This window comes from Coregonus clupeaformis, chromosome 35, assembly GCF_020615455.1.
Source record: "Coregonus clupeaformis isolate EN_2021a chromosome 35, ASM2061545v1, whole genome shotgun sequence".
Classification (NCBI taxonomy): Eukaryota; Metazoa; Chordata; class Actinopteri; order Salmoniformes; family Salmonidae; genus Coregonus; species Coregonus clupeaformis.
In genome coordinates, this window is record NC_059226.1 from 28017869 (window position 1) to 28030632 (window position 12764).

Here is a 12764-nt window from a genome sequence, read left to right on the forward strand (position 1 = left end):
TGAGATCAACTGAACTGTTTTCTTTTGCAATATACACGTGACTTGTGTAAGCCTATAGAGTGCCTCACTCTGTCAGCCCAGATTCTATGATGTGACTTGAGGGCTTTTGGAGATAAAGAAAGCCGTCTTGTAAGAGTTTCTATGCGTTTTCATGATGGAAATTGTAAATATTTATTTTTTTGTCTCCATGACATTGACAAACTTTTTTCAGTCACCTTACCATTATATTCAATAGCATTACCTAATATTCTGTATGTTCAGAAAGTAATTGAGTAAAGCACTAATGATGCAATGACTTGCATAGAAAAGCAACATGCTGGGATGAGGGTGAATGGGGCAAATAACAGTGCAATTGACACTACTTTAACAAGCTTAAAGTATAAGCCAATAAATGTATTCATGTAAAGTAAGGTTTTATTAGTTAAACATGCCTTCTGGACAAATAACTTTATAAAATTAACAAAAAACATCCATCCACCACCTAACATACAATATATCATACAATATACACACTACATACAGCATCTAACAAAACCCAGTAAAATTGTTACATAATACCGTAATGTGAAGAACTATGTTAAACAAAGCAGGTCTTGTGCAACAATGCTAAAAACCCTTTAGCTCTCCAGATCCTGGTAGCCAGTCCATTTAAAAAGCTGGGGAAACATTTCAATATAGTGGCTTCCACTCATCTATACTGATCTGATAAGATGGGTCAAAGCAAGACGAGTGGAGGAAGCAGATGCAGAAGTGAACACACAGAACTGAAACCACACCCTGGGTGGATGGCAATAGTGGCTCTCCTTCCCTTTAACTGCAAAGACTTGAAAGAACAGGACAGGTGAAAGCCATTGGCATCTACCACATTACTTTCACCTTTCTTCATTTTTCCAGATCATTGTAATGGAGAGGAGATAAGGGAAAGAAGCCAATCAAGACTATTGAGATGCAGCCTGTGTCCCTGCCTTGAATAACCTGGTTAAACCAGAACCACAGGTAGCACCTCTTTCCCCTTTTCTCACAGCTCCTTTCTGCTGAGTCAATGGCCCTATCCAAATACAGCCTTCTTTTCAAGTACTCAAACCAAACAGGCACATTGAAACTGACTTGTGACAAACAGTTAATGGAGAAACCTTGTGTGGCGTGTGCCCATGAGAAACCACAGACCAATGAAACCAAACAAGTACCGGGACAAAAGTAACAAAAAAAGATAAAATGTGTGTTGAACTCAGTCCAGTTGGTAAGAAATGAGCAGCAAACACTGCATTGTCCAAGATGTGACAGTGTCATTGATAGTAAGATTTGTTGACAGCAATACAATATACTATAAAACACCACTTTAAAAATTACTCTTCTGAGAGTAAATGGTCAGGTAGCAAGCTGATTAATGTAAACAGTTAATGCAAAGGTCATGCACTAAATGCATTAAAGTAACTGTCCAGTGAAAGTCTCATTTTTAAAAGCTCATTCTGTTTGCTCATACCCAAATAATGTTGTTGACTCATCATTTACTTGTAGTTGTGGCCAAAGCATAAATGAGAGAAAACCTGCTCAGTTAAACCCCATCTCAAACAAACCGTATCAAAAAATGCTTGAAATTTGCTTGGAGAATGACATCATCCTCCTTAGCCGGGACAGGCCCGCCTGATTGGTCCAGCAGCTTTTCTCCCAAATTCTCTGATGGGGAGCAGAAGAGTACACTAGGGGAGCCACGGGCTCAGAGGGCACACTGCAGCGCACAAGCCAAGCAATCCACAGGTTGTGTTAGCAAAAAGGAGTCAGTCTATACAACTTCCATTTCAAATGATGGGGTTTGTAACTTCGCTAGCTAGCTGAGCAACAAGAAAGCAAATCCTCCACACAAAAACCATCGCCATTCCCTATTTTCAATCCTGTGGTTTGTAGCTAAAAGTTGGATGTGAAGAACCGAGGAAACCTAGTTAGCTGTTGTTGATAGATGTAGCAGCAGCTATCTAGATAGCTAGCTTTGCTCCTAGCAATCGCGACTTGCTTGCTAGCTGTAACTAACGTTAGCTAATAACAAAAATATCAGGAATTTAAATAGTGAAAGATCAAATGGACACAACTCAATGTTTATTGCTGTTATAGTGAATTGCTCTAGAAGTTCCATTATGAGTTTCCAAATCCTTAATCCCATTTAACTACAGGCAGTAAGTAGCCTTCGGTATTGGTACAAAAATGGAGTGGCCGCAATTTTCTGGAACCCAACTTGCCATGGCAAGAATATATTATTTTTTGTAGCTGCTGTCCACTCTGCTGCTTACATACACAAAAGTATGTGGACACCCCTTCAAATTAGTGGATTCTGCTATTTCAGCCATACCCGTTGCTGACAGGTGTAGAAAATCAAGCACACAGCCATGCAATCTCCATCGCATACAATAACATTCTAGACGATTCTGTGCGATTCTGGAGGCTGTTATAGCAGCAAAGGGGGGACCAACTGCATATTAATGCCCATGATTTTGGAATGAGATGTTCGACATACTTTTGGCAATGTAGTGTAGCTTCTGCTTAGTGCTCCAACTGCTCCGCTGCCGCTCCCCCTCTCCTTGACATGGAGGGGGACACTTTGTGTTGTACACTAAAGATATGGTGGGCATGTTCGAACTATGCATTCCATGCCTCAAGTGCAATTTCATGTTCTTTTTCAGGAGGGGTGTTAGGCTAACATGCAGCTATCATGTTGTACACAGAAAACATGATCAACATGTTCGTCCAAACTTTGTTGTAACAGTATATTTAGGCAAGTATATCAAACACAAGTAAGACATACAGGCAGTCAAGATAGCAATTATTTTTCTTGTCATTGCAAACATTTGGCTAGTTCTTTTTTCAGCAACTCTCGCTACAATATGGCAGCATAACTATAAAAATGATCACAAATATACTGAACAAAAATTAAAACACAACATGTAAAGTGTTGGTCCCATGTTTCATGAGATTAAATAAAATATCAAAAAATTTTCATAAGCACGAAAAGCTTATTGCGCTCAAATTTGTTTACATCCCTGTTAGTGAACATTTATCCTTTGCCAAGATAATCCATCCACCTGACAGGTGTGGCATATCAAGAACAATAAAAGGCCACTCTAAATGTGCAGTTGTGGGAGCGTGCAATTGACATGCTGACTGCAGGAATGTCCACCAGAGCTGTTGCCAGAAAATGTAATGTTAATTTCTCTACCATAAGCTGCCTCCAACATTGTTTTAGAGAATTTGGCAGTACGTCCAACCGGCCTCACAACCGCAGACCACGTGTAACCAGCACAGGACCTCCACATCCGGCTTCTTCACCTGCGGGATCGTCTGAGCCCAGCCACCCGGACAGCAGATAAAACTGTGGAGTATTTCTGTCTATAATAAAGCCCTTTTGTGGAGAAAAACTCATTCTTATGGGCTGGGCCTGGCTCCCCAGTGGGTGGGCATATGCCCTCGAGTCATGTGAAATCCATAGATTAGGACCTACGGAAATGATTTCAATTGACTGATTTCCTTATATGAACTTGATAGATTAATTTGTATTTTAAGAATAATGACTAAAGGATTTCACCCCAAATACAGTATAAATGTGTGAGGTGTTAGAGTTATAATGTAGTGTCAACCCACTAACAGAGGGGGGAAGTTAGAAACTGCTGAGAAAGCATTCCAGGGTGAAGGGGACTAAGAAACGGTTTAAAGGTGGGCGGAGCAAAGTGCCTTTGTGTGTCAAGGGATATAAAAGCTGTATGTATGTTTTTTGGCGCCAGAGCTCTCCATGATTAAAAATACAGATCATTCTTGCTGGTTGCGGACCTTTGTTTAATTCATGATTAAACCAGAGAATTTACACCCTCTGGGAATTATTCAGAGCATTAAGTTTGATTAATTAAAGATAGAAATTCTCGTGACAGAACTGTAACTCAGTAAAATCGTTGAAATTGTTGCGTTTATATTTTTGTTCAGTGTAGCAGGCAGTAGTTGACAAACGATAAGGGCGCCCATTGTCAGGCTCTGGTTACCGGTCCGGATACACATGCTCGGGCTGCCTAGAATCTTAGGCAGACTGGAGGTGGAACCGCTAGGTAGCCTACTCATTCTGTACTTGCATGATCATTGAGAAGTGAAATAGCAGTTAGTAGGGCCTGTGTGTGGTTGAAACGCAGAGAGTTCCTATGCAAAAGTGGGGAGTTATTCTTTTTTCACGAACTCTACTCCTGTACTTCTCCTGTATTCTCTCGCAATACTACTACTACGATATGGCAGTAACTATAAAGATTAGCCTACATCAGGGGTACTCAAGTACTATTTGAGAAGGTCCAGTCACACACATTTCCTAGGTGGCAACGGTCCGGATGGATAATGTAATTTATCGATGTAGTAACAAACCCCCACCTCACAACCCATGCGACCCCAAACTGTTCACACCCCTCTTGTTGGCGGAGAGAAAATGTTGCAGTTTTAAAGCTAACTTTCCTGCATTCTACACATTATGCACATGGCAAAGATTTTTTTTGCTGTTTTAAAGCAAAACGTCTGCAATTCTACACATTCTTTCATGTCTTGTGTGTGTTTATATGACACCAGGGGTCGAAGGCCGACCAATCCGGTACACCAGTTGAGTATGGGGGGGCCTACATCACACAAAACGCTGTTTGTTTAATGAGTCCCGCTTGTGCAACTAAAATATCTGTTACAACCGAGAAAGGTTGTATAGCCTTCAATAAATATTTTGGGGAATGGTCATTCAGTTTTTATTTTATTTCAGCTGTTCAGAAACATGAGGCAGAGATAGGCACCATCATCATGGTTCAGAAGAGGGTGAGTAAAGACAGAACCTAAAGGACGGGGGAGTGTAAGCAGCAGTCATGTAGTGTGCATAAAATAAAGTGCAGAATGTGATCCGGATCCTTAGTGGACGGGGCGGAAAACGTATTCACAGCCAAGGCCCCCAAAAAGAAGGCAAGCCTGCTGCTCCACATGGAGTTGGTAGCTAATTTGAATATTCAAGTGTTTGTGCATCTCATTGGCTGAGCTGGCAAGTCAGCTTTTTTTACCAGTATACGCCCAAACCACTGTTTCCAATCAGGCCAAGCAAGGAACAGAGAAAAGCTGTTTTTTAACATCCTTAATTAAATTCATTTTAGGTAAATTATTTAATAGAAATCTGGAACACTGGACAGATACTTTAAAGGCCCAGTGCAGTCAAAAACATGATTTTCCTGTGTTTTATATAATTCCACACTATGATGTTGGAATAATACTGTGAAAAATTATAATACCCTTTTAGTGTAAGAGCGGTTTAAAAAGACTGCCTGAAATGTAAGCCCTTTTAGGTGGGATGGGAGTTTTGTAATACCTGGTGACAACACCAGGCGGTAAATGAGTTACTAGACCAAAAAGAAAGAGTTCCAAACCTCTCTGCCAAGAACAGCTTGTTTTCCACTCCCAGACAGTCCTAGCAAAATTCTTGCTTGAGAAAATGCTCTTTGCTAAGAAACTATTTTTGTTGCTTTTTGACCATTTTAATTGAAAACAAATCACAGTAAGGTACTTAACTGTTACCCAAAAATGATTTGATATTGAGATAAAAATGGCTGCATTGGACCTTTAAGGAAAGCCCATTTGGCTTTGGGAGTACAGTCATGCACGCACTGAGTGTCATTCACATGACTGAGCAGCCTCCCCAGCTGTTCTTCTTGAATGTGGTGGCCCAGCGCAACCAGCCTAGGTTGTAGTCGCTGTAGGGCGGGTAGCGCAGGACGTTGACCCTCTCCAGCAACCAGCTCCGGTTCATACAGCCCCGCCTGTGGCTGAACGTCTCAAAGCCCCAGCGGCCGTGGTAGCTGCCCATCCCACTGGCACCTGGAGGGTAGATGACAGGGCAACATGATACACGGTGATCAGATCCATGTCTAGTGCTTTTCTTCTGATAATGACTACTTTATTTACGTTGTCAGACACACACTTACCAACTCCTCCAAAGGGCAGGCCTGGCAAGGCCATGTGTACTATACCATCATTGCCGCAGAAACCCCCACTACTGGTATTGTTCAACACTGTGGTCACCACCTGACAGCGAGAGGGGAGGAACATGCATTTATTCCATAAGAGTGGAGCCACAGTGAAGGCAGAGGCGGCCATAGAACTACATATACAACTTTAAATTATAGGAGCTCTGTGGAGGAGGCCAACATGACTATAACAATATAAGAAAATAACATATATGTGCTGTAATGAAGGTCCCCTATGTGCTGTAATGAAGGTCCCCTGTGTGCTGTAATGTACCGAGGTCTCGTCAGAGAAGACGTAGAGAGCCAGGGGTTTCTCTTGGCGGTTGATGTAGTCTATGCCCTCCTCCAGAGACTCTATGGTTAGGATGGGCAGGATGGGGCCAAAGATCTCCTCCTGCATCAGAGCATCTGACTCCTGCACGTCCACCAACACTGTGGGAGCTAGAAACACCATAGAAACATCAGACTCCTGCACGTCCACCAACACTGTGGGAGTTAAACACCACTTGGTCAGCAAGCATTTGCTTCTATATGCCCGCTTACTCATATTTGAATGTCAAGCCACTTTAACAGCAAGGCTACCACCTAAACCTATTTCAACAATCTTTCAACTTGCATTCACACCCACAAGGTGGCAGCAGTATACAAACCAAACAACACCACTGCCTGCATCTCATAGTCCTCTCCTGTATCACCCCAAACTCACCGATATACCTGTCCTCCTCGCGGCTGTCCCCTCCGATCACCACCTTCCCCTTGGACTTCCCCAGCATGTCCACCAGGCGTCTCCAGTGGCGCTGGTTGACGATGCGCCCCATGTCTGGGCTCGCCCCGGGGTCCAGCCCGTAGAAGGTCTGTAGGGTCTCCTGGAGGGCGGGCAGCAGGGCGTCCCGGGTCTGGGCAGTGCAGAGGAGGTAGTCGGGCGCCACGCAGCTCTGGCCAGTGTTGAAGAACTTGGACCAGCACAGGCGCTTGGCGGCCTTCTGGATGTCGATACGGCCATAGATGAAGCAGGGGCTCTTGCCGCCCAGCTCCAGGGTGACCGGGGTCAGGTGAGGCGCCGCCGCTAGCAGGATGGAGCGGGCTACTGCCTGGGAACCTGGGGAGGAGATGGGGGAGGGTGAAGGGAGAGGAGGGGGAAAAGGGGCATACAGCCGACATTTTAAAACATACTAAAAACAGGAATTGAGGTAATACATATTATTGGTCTAGGGAGTCCTCTGTGTGACTTTACCTGTGTAGAAGATGTGGTCAAATTTATTCTTCAGCAATGACTTGGTGTCCTCTGCTCCCCCACATAGTACTGCATAGCAGTCCTACAATAATCAGAGGGCAAAACTCAAACATTAAAAACAAACTGTAAGTGACAGTAGTGATAAATGGGTGGATGGGTATTGAGCAAATATGGCACAGTTGTGCTGCATTGCACTGATGATCCACAACTGGTAACAGAAGCAGGGGGGAACCAAAGCAGTGTGTGCGTTACCTGAGACAGGTATTTGGGGAGGAGTTCTGCCAGGAGTTGCTCGGTGGCCTGACAGATCTCTGACGGCTTCAGAACGGCACAGTTTCCTGGTTCATGACATCATGGAATAAATATAATGTCATCATCACAAAATCAAACCTAATCAATAATGACATGCTAAGAGAATAAGCATTCACTTTACATATACAGTACCAGTCAAAAGTTTGGACACACCTACTCATTCAAGGGGTTCTTTATTTTTACTATTTTCTACATTGTACAATAGTAGTGAAGACATCAAAACTATGAAATAACACATATGGAATCATGTAGTAACCAGAAAAGTGTTAAATCAAAATAAATGTTATATTTGAGATTCTTCAAAGTAGCCACCTTTGCCTTGATGACAGCTTTGCACATTCATGGCAGTCACCTGGAATGCATTTCAATTAACAGGTGTGCCTTCATAAAAGTTAAATTTGTGGAATTTCTTTCCTTCTTAGTGCGTTTGAGCCAATCAGTTGTGTTGTGGCAAGGTAGGAGTGGTATACAGAAGATAGCCCTATTTGGTAAAAGACCAAGTCCATATTATGGTAAGAACAGCTCAAATAAGTAAAGAGAAACAACAGTCCATTAATACTTTAAGACATGAAGGTCAGTCAATCTGGAAAACTTCAAGAACTGAGTTCTTCTTCAAGTGCAGTCGCAAAAAACAAACGCTATGATGAAACTGGCTCTCATGAGGAACGCCACAGGAAAGGAAGACCCAGAGTTAACTCTGCTGCAGAGGATAAGTTCATTAGCGTTACCCGCCTCAGAAATTGCAGCCCAAATAAATGCTTCACAGAGTTCAAGTAAGACATCAACATCTACTGTTCAGAGGGGACTGTGTGAATCAGGCCTTCATGGTCAAATTGCTGCAAAGAAACCACTACTAATGGACACCAATAATAAGGAGAGACTTGCTTGGGCCAAGAAACACGAGCAATGGACATTAGACCGGTGGAAATGTGTCCTTTGGTCTGGAGTCCAAATTGGAGATTTTTGGTTCCAACCGCTGTCTTTGTGAGATGGAGTGTGGGTGAATGGCTGATCGCTGCATGTGTAGTTCCCACCGTGAAGCATGGGGGGGTGCTTTGCTGGTGACACTGATTTATTTAGAATAAGGCATACTTAACCAGCATGGTTACCACAGCACTCTGCAGCAATACGCCATCCCATCTGGTTTGGGCTTAGTGGGACTATCATTTGTTTTTCAACAGGACAATGACCCAACACACCTCCAGGCTGTGTAAGGGCTATTTTACCAAGGAGAATGATGAGTGCTGCATCAGATGACCTGGCCTCCACAATCACCCGACCTCAACCCAATTGAGATGGTTTGGGATGAGTTGGACCGCAGAGTGAAGGAAAAGCAGCCAACAAGTGCTCAGCATATGTGGTAACTCCTTCAAGACTGTTGGAAAAGCATTCCAGATTAAGCTGGTTGAGAGAATGCCAAGAGTGTGCAAAGCTGTCAAGGCAAAGGATGGCTATTTGAAGAATCTAAAATATATTTTGATTTGTTTAACACTTTGGTTACTACATGATTCCATGTGTTATTTCATAGTTTTCATGTCTTCACTATTATTCTACAATGTAGAAAATAGTAAAAAAGAAAAGAAAAACCCTTGAATGAATAGGTGTCCAAACTTATGACTGGTACTGTACATTACTGACAAGGCAACATTGGTGGTGGATGTAAAATGCTTTGAGCTACTGTAAAAACGCTATAAATCCAATCCATTATTATTAACAAAGCCTATAGGTATACAAATGATATATGTGTACCTGCAGCAATTGCAGCAACCAAAGGTAAGAGAATAAGATGGAGAGGGTAGTTCCACGCCCCGATGATTAAAACTACCCCCAAGGGTTCCCTGCGTATGAAACAGTCGTCCATCCTAGTGGCCTAAAAGGATGGAGAGGAAAAAGGGTTTTCTTGGACAGTTATTACAGAAGCAGCATGTCAGTAAAAAATATTCCAATTGTGTGTGTTTACATGTTGAGACATAGTAAAAAGTGGTAGAGTCAAACAGTTGACAGTGAACGTTGACGGAATCTATACCAGATTCTTGCCAATGTTGTATTCCGGCTGCATCCAGGTCCTGAGGTTTTCCATGGCGAAGTACAGGTCATTCAGCGTTATCTGAATCTCTGACAGGACTGACTCAAACTTGGGCTATGGGGGGAGAGAGGAGAGAATCAAATCAAATGTTATTTGTCACATACACGTGTTTAGCAGATGTTACAGCGGGTGTAGCGAAATGTTTGTGTTAACCAAAGACTGAACAGGTGAAGGTGAAACAATAGCGGGAGAGAGGGAACAGGACAAAAAGAGAAATAGAGGGGAGAGGTGAAGAAGAAGGGACAGGGAAAGAGGACGAGGGGCGACCAACAGAGGAAATAATGAGAGGTGGAGAGAGGGAGGCAGAGGGGACAGAGTGTATAGTAGTACCTTATGGAGGTCCTTATGGAGAGCATCTTGTATAAGCTGCTCGTTTTCTTCGACCAGGGAGAGAAGGTTCTGGAGCTGGGTCATACGGAACTGCTCTGGAATGGTCACGCCCGACCGGAACGTAGCCCTCAACCGGTCAATCACCTCACTCTGGCTGGCCATCTCTATCCACTCACAGACAGACATGGACACAAAGTGAGTTAGTGTTGAGACACCACACAACCAAAATAACCAGTGATGAGAGAAGAGCATTGCTATTGCACATTCACTTGGCCAATAGTAATAGAGTTGTAAATTCCAGACATAAATAAAATTCAATTTTATTGGTCAAATACACATATTTGGCTGCTGCTTTGTGCAATCTTGGCCATTGTCTAACTAAACTTCGGTGTCTTTTAAAAACGCCCACATGAAGTAGCCTTGAGCACAGTTTTATATTTTCAGTCAAGATGCGTTAGTTGCTCATTGAGAACACACGATGAATCCAGGGGTGTATTCATTAAGTATTTTAACGGAAACCTTTTACCAGTTAAGAACGGAACAGGGAGGGACCTAGTGGAATGTGTCCAATATAAATGTTCGTTTTCGTTGCGAAATAGGCGTAATGAATTGGCCTACACATCAGGGCCCGGTTTCATCGTTAGAATCACCCGGCCCAGGTCAGGTGTAGAAAATGCAAAAGTAGGCTAAGAAGGTAAGATTACATTATATGCGCTATAAAGAGGGAAAATTAGGCCCTGCCGCAAGTTATTCACGGTTGATTACTCACAGCTGTGTGAATTATGGGTAATTTGGAAGAGCGCGGCAAAGACTTGCATTTCCTTCCGAAATTATGTGAAAGCGTGGGCGGGATGTCACTAGTGTGACAGTCATGGATGATGCAACTTTGTAACGATTTAAACCGGAGACTATCGAATTGTTACACATTCAAACAGTTTGTCGGAAACCCTCTTTGTTAGGCTATTGCACTCTTTCAGGATGGATCAAGTTGTGAAGTGCTACCTGAATTTTCCCGTAAATGGATGCTGCTGATGAATGAATAAAAAATAAACTAAGTTAGTCGAAATTTCTGAAGAAATGAAAGTTCAAACTCACCCGTTTCTGCTCAAAAGTAGCCTAAATGGTCGTATGTTGCCCTGTCGAGACACTCTTAGACCTGTCTCTGAACTCAGATAAATCACATTCCAATTTGCCGGTGGCTTTGACTTGGTATGGGAAGCCGATGAAGGTGGAGCATTTCCGGGTGCCAGTGGTTTTCCTACCCACGCGGCTGGTTTATCTGGAAACGAGAATAGACTTTTGATAGAACTTGAAAAACAAGCCTGGAAACCTGTCTGAGGGAAAAAGAGAAACATGGGTATCCATAGACTATATGCTCCTCAAATTAAAACCTGGACCTAAAGCCAGTTCCGCTGCTTTTTTTTCCATTATTCCCCTCTAATCAGGGAATGATTTAGACCTGGGACACCAGGTGGGTGAAATTAATTACCAGGTAGAACAAAAAACATGAAGTAGGCTAATTCAGACCTCATTGGGTAATATTTGAATACCCCTGGTATATGCCTATAGTGCAGTGAAATGATGCTTGCAACTTTTGCCCATACTACTACTCTGTAGCCTAATCATAGTCTAGTATAAGCCCCCAGTCCAAAGATTGACTCTGTAATACCTATTATTAGGTTTAGGCTACTTGCACTGCATGCCTGTTCTATCTCAAGTTCAAAGGAAATACAATTCAGGTTCAAGTGGGCAGACGGTCTTAGTTTCCATAGACTAGCCTACTGAATACAATTCATTGCATACATTTATGTATACAGCATTATCTCGCAAGCAGCATTATTTAATCGTATGAATAGTAGATGTATACTGAACAAAAATATTAATGCAACAATTTCAAATATTTTACTGAGTTACAGTTCATAGAAGGATATCAGTCAATTGAAATAAATTCATTAGGCCCTAATCTATGGATTTCACATGACAGGGGCGCAGCCATGGGTGGGCCTGGGAGGGCATAGGCTGACCCACTTGGGAGCTAGGCCCAGCCAATCAGAATGAGTTTTTCCCCACAAAAGGGCTTTATTACAGACATAAATACTCCTCAGCAAAGCCCCTCTCCCTCCTCAGATGATCCACAGGCGAAGAAGCTGGATGTGGAGGTCCTGGGCTGGCATGGTTACACATGGTCTGCGGTTGTGAGGCCGGTTGGATGTACTGACAAATTCTCGAAAACGACATTGGAGGTGGCTTATGGTAGAGAAATGAACATTACATTTTCTGGCAACAGCTCTGTTGGACATTTCTGCAGCCAGCATGCCAATTCCACGCTCCCTCAAAACATGAGATCTGTGGCATTGTGTTGTGTGACAAAACTGCACATTTTAGAGTGGCTTTTTATTATTCCCGGCACAAGGTGCACCTGTGTAACGATCAGCTTCTTGATATGCCACACCTGTCAGGTGGATGGATTATCTTGGCAAAGGAGAAATGCTCACTAACAGGGATGGAAACAAATTTGTGCACAACATTTTTGAGAAATAATATTTTTTGCATATGGAACATTTCTAGGATATTTTATTGCAGCTCATGAAACATGTGACCAACACTTTACATGTTGCGTTTATATTTTTCTTTAGTAGTAGATATCTTCAAGTACACACACACACACACATGCACACACACACCGGCCCTGCTCTGCTTTTCTCAGTTGTGTCTGTTTCTCTCACACACCCCACCCCTCTCTCTTCCTCTCTGTGCCCCTCACAGCTGTGTGGCACCACGCTTGGTG

At 42.9% G+C, this 12764-nt stretch overlaps 1 protein-coding gene across 1 annotated transcript; it reads right to left on the bottom strand.

The window, feature by feature from the left end:
• Positions 1 to 5542: 5542 nt before the first annotated feature.
• On the bottom strand, positions 5543 to 11387 carry LOC123482527 (aldehyde dehydrogenase family 3 member B1-like). Its single transcript, XM_045210678.1, has 10 exons — positions 11072 to 11387; positions 9977 to 10140; positions 9587 to 9700; positions 9310 to 9430; positions 7501 to 7586; positions 7249 to 7330; positions 6721 to 7113; positions 6289 to 6455; positions 5973 to 6072; positions 5543 to 5865 (listed from the first exon to the last, which is right to left on the bottom strand). The coding sequence occupies exons 2-10, from the start codon at positions 10136 to 10138 to the stop codon at positions 5666 to 5668; spliced, it is 1425 nt and encodes a 474-aa protein (XP_045066613.1). The 5' UTR covers positions 10139 to 10140; positions 11072 to 11387; the 3' UTR covers positions 5543 to 5665.
• Positions 11388 to 12764: the final 1377 nt, after the last annotated feature.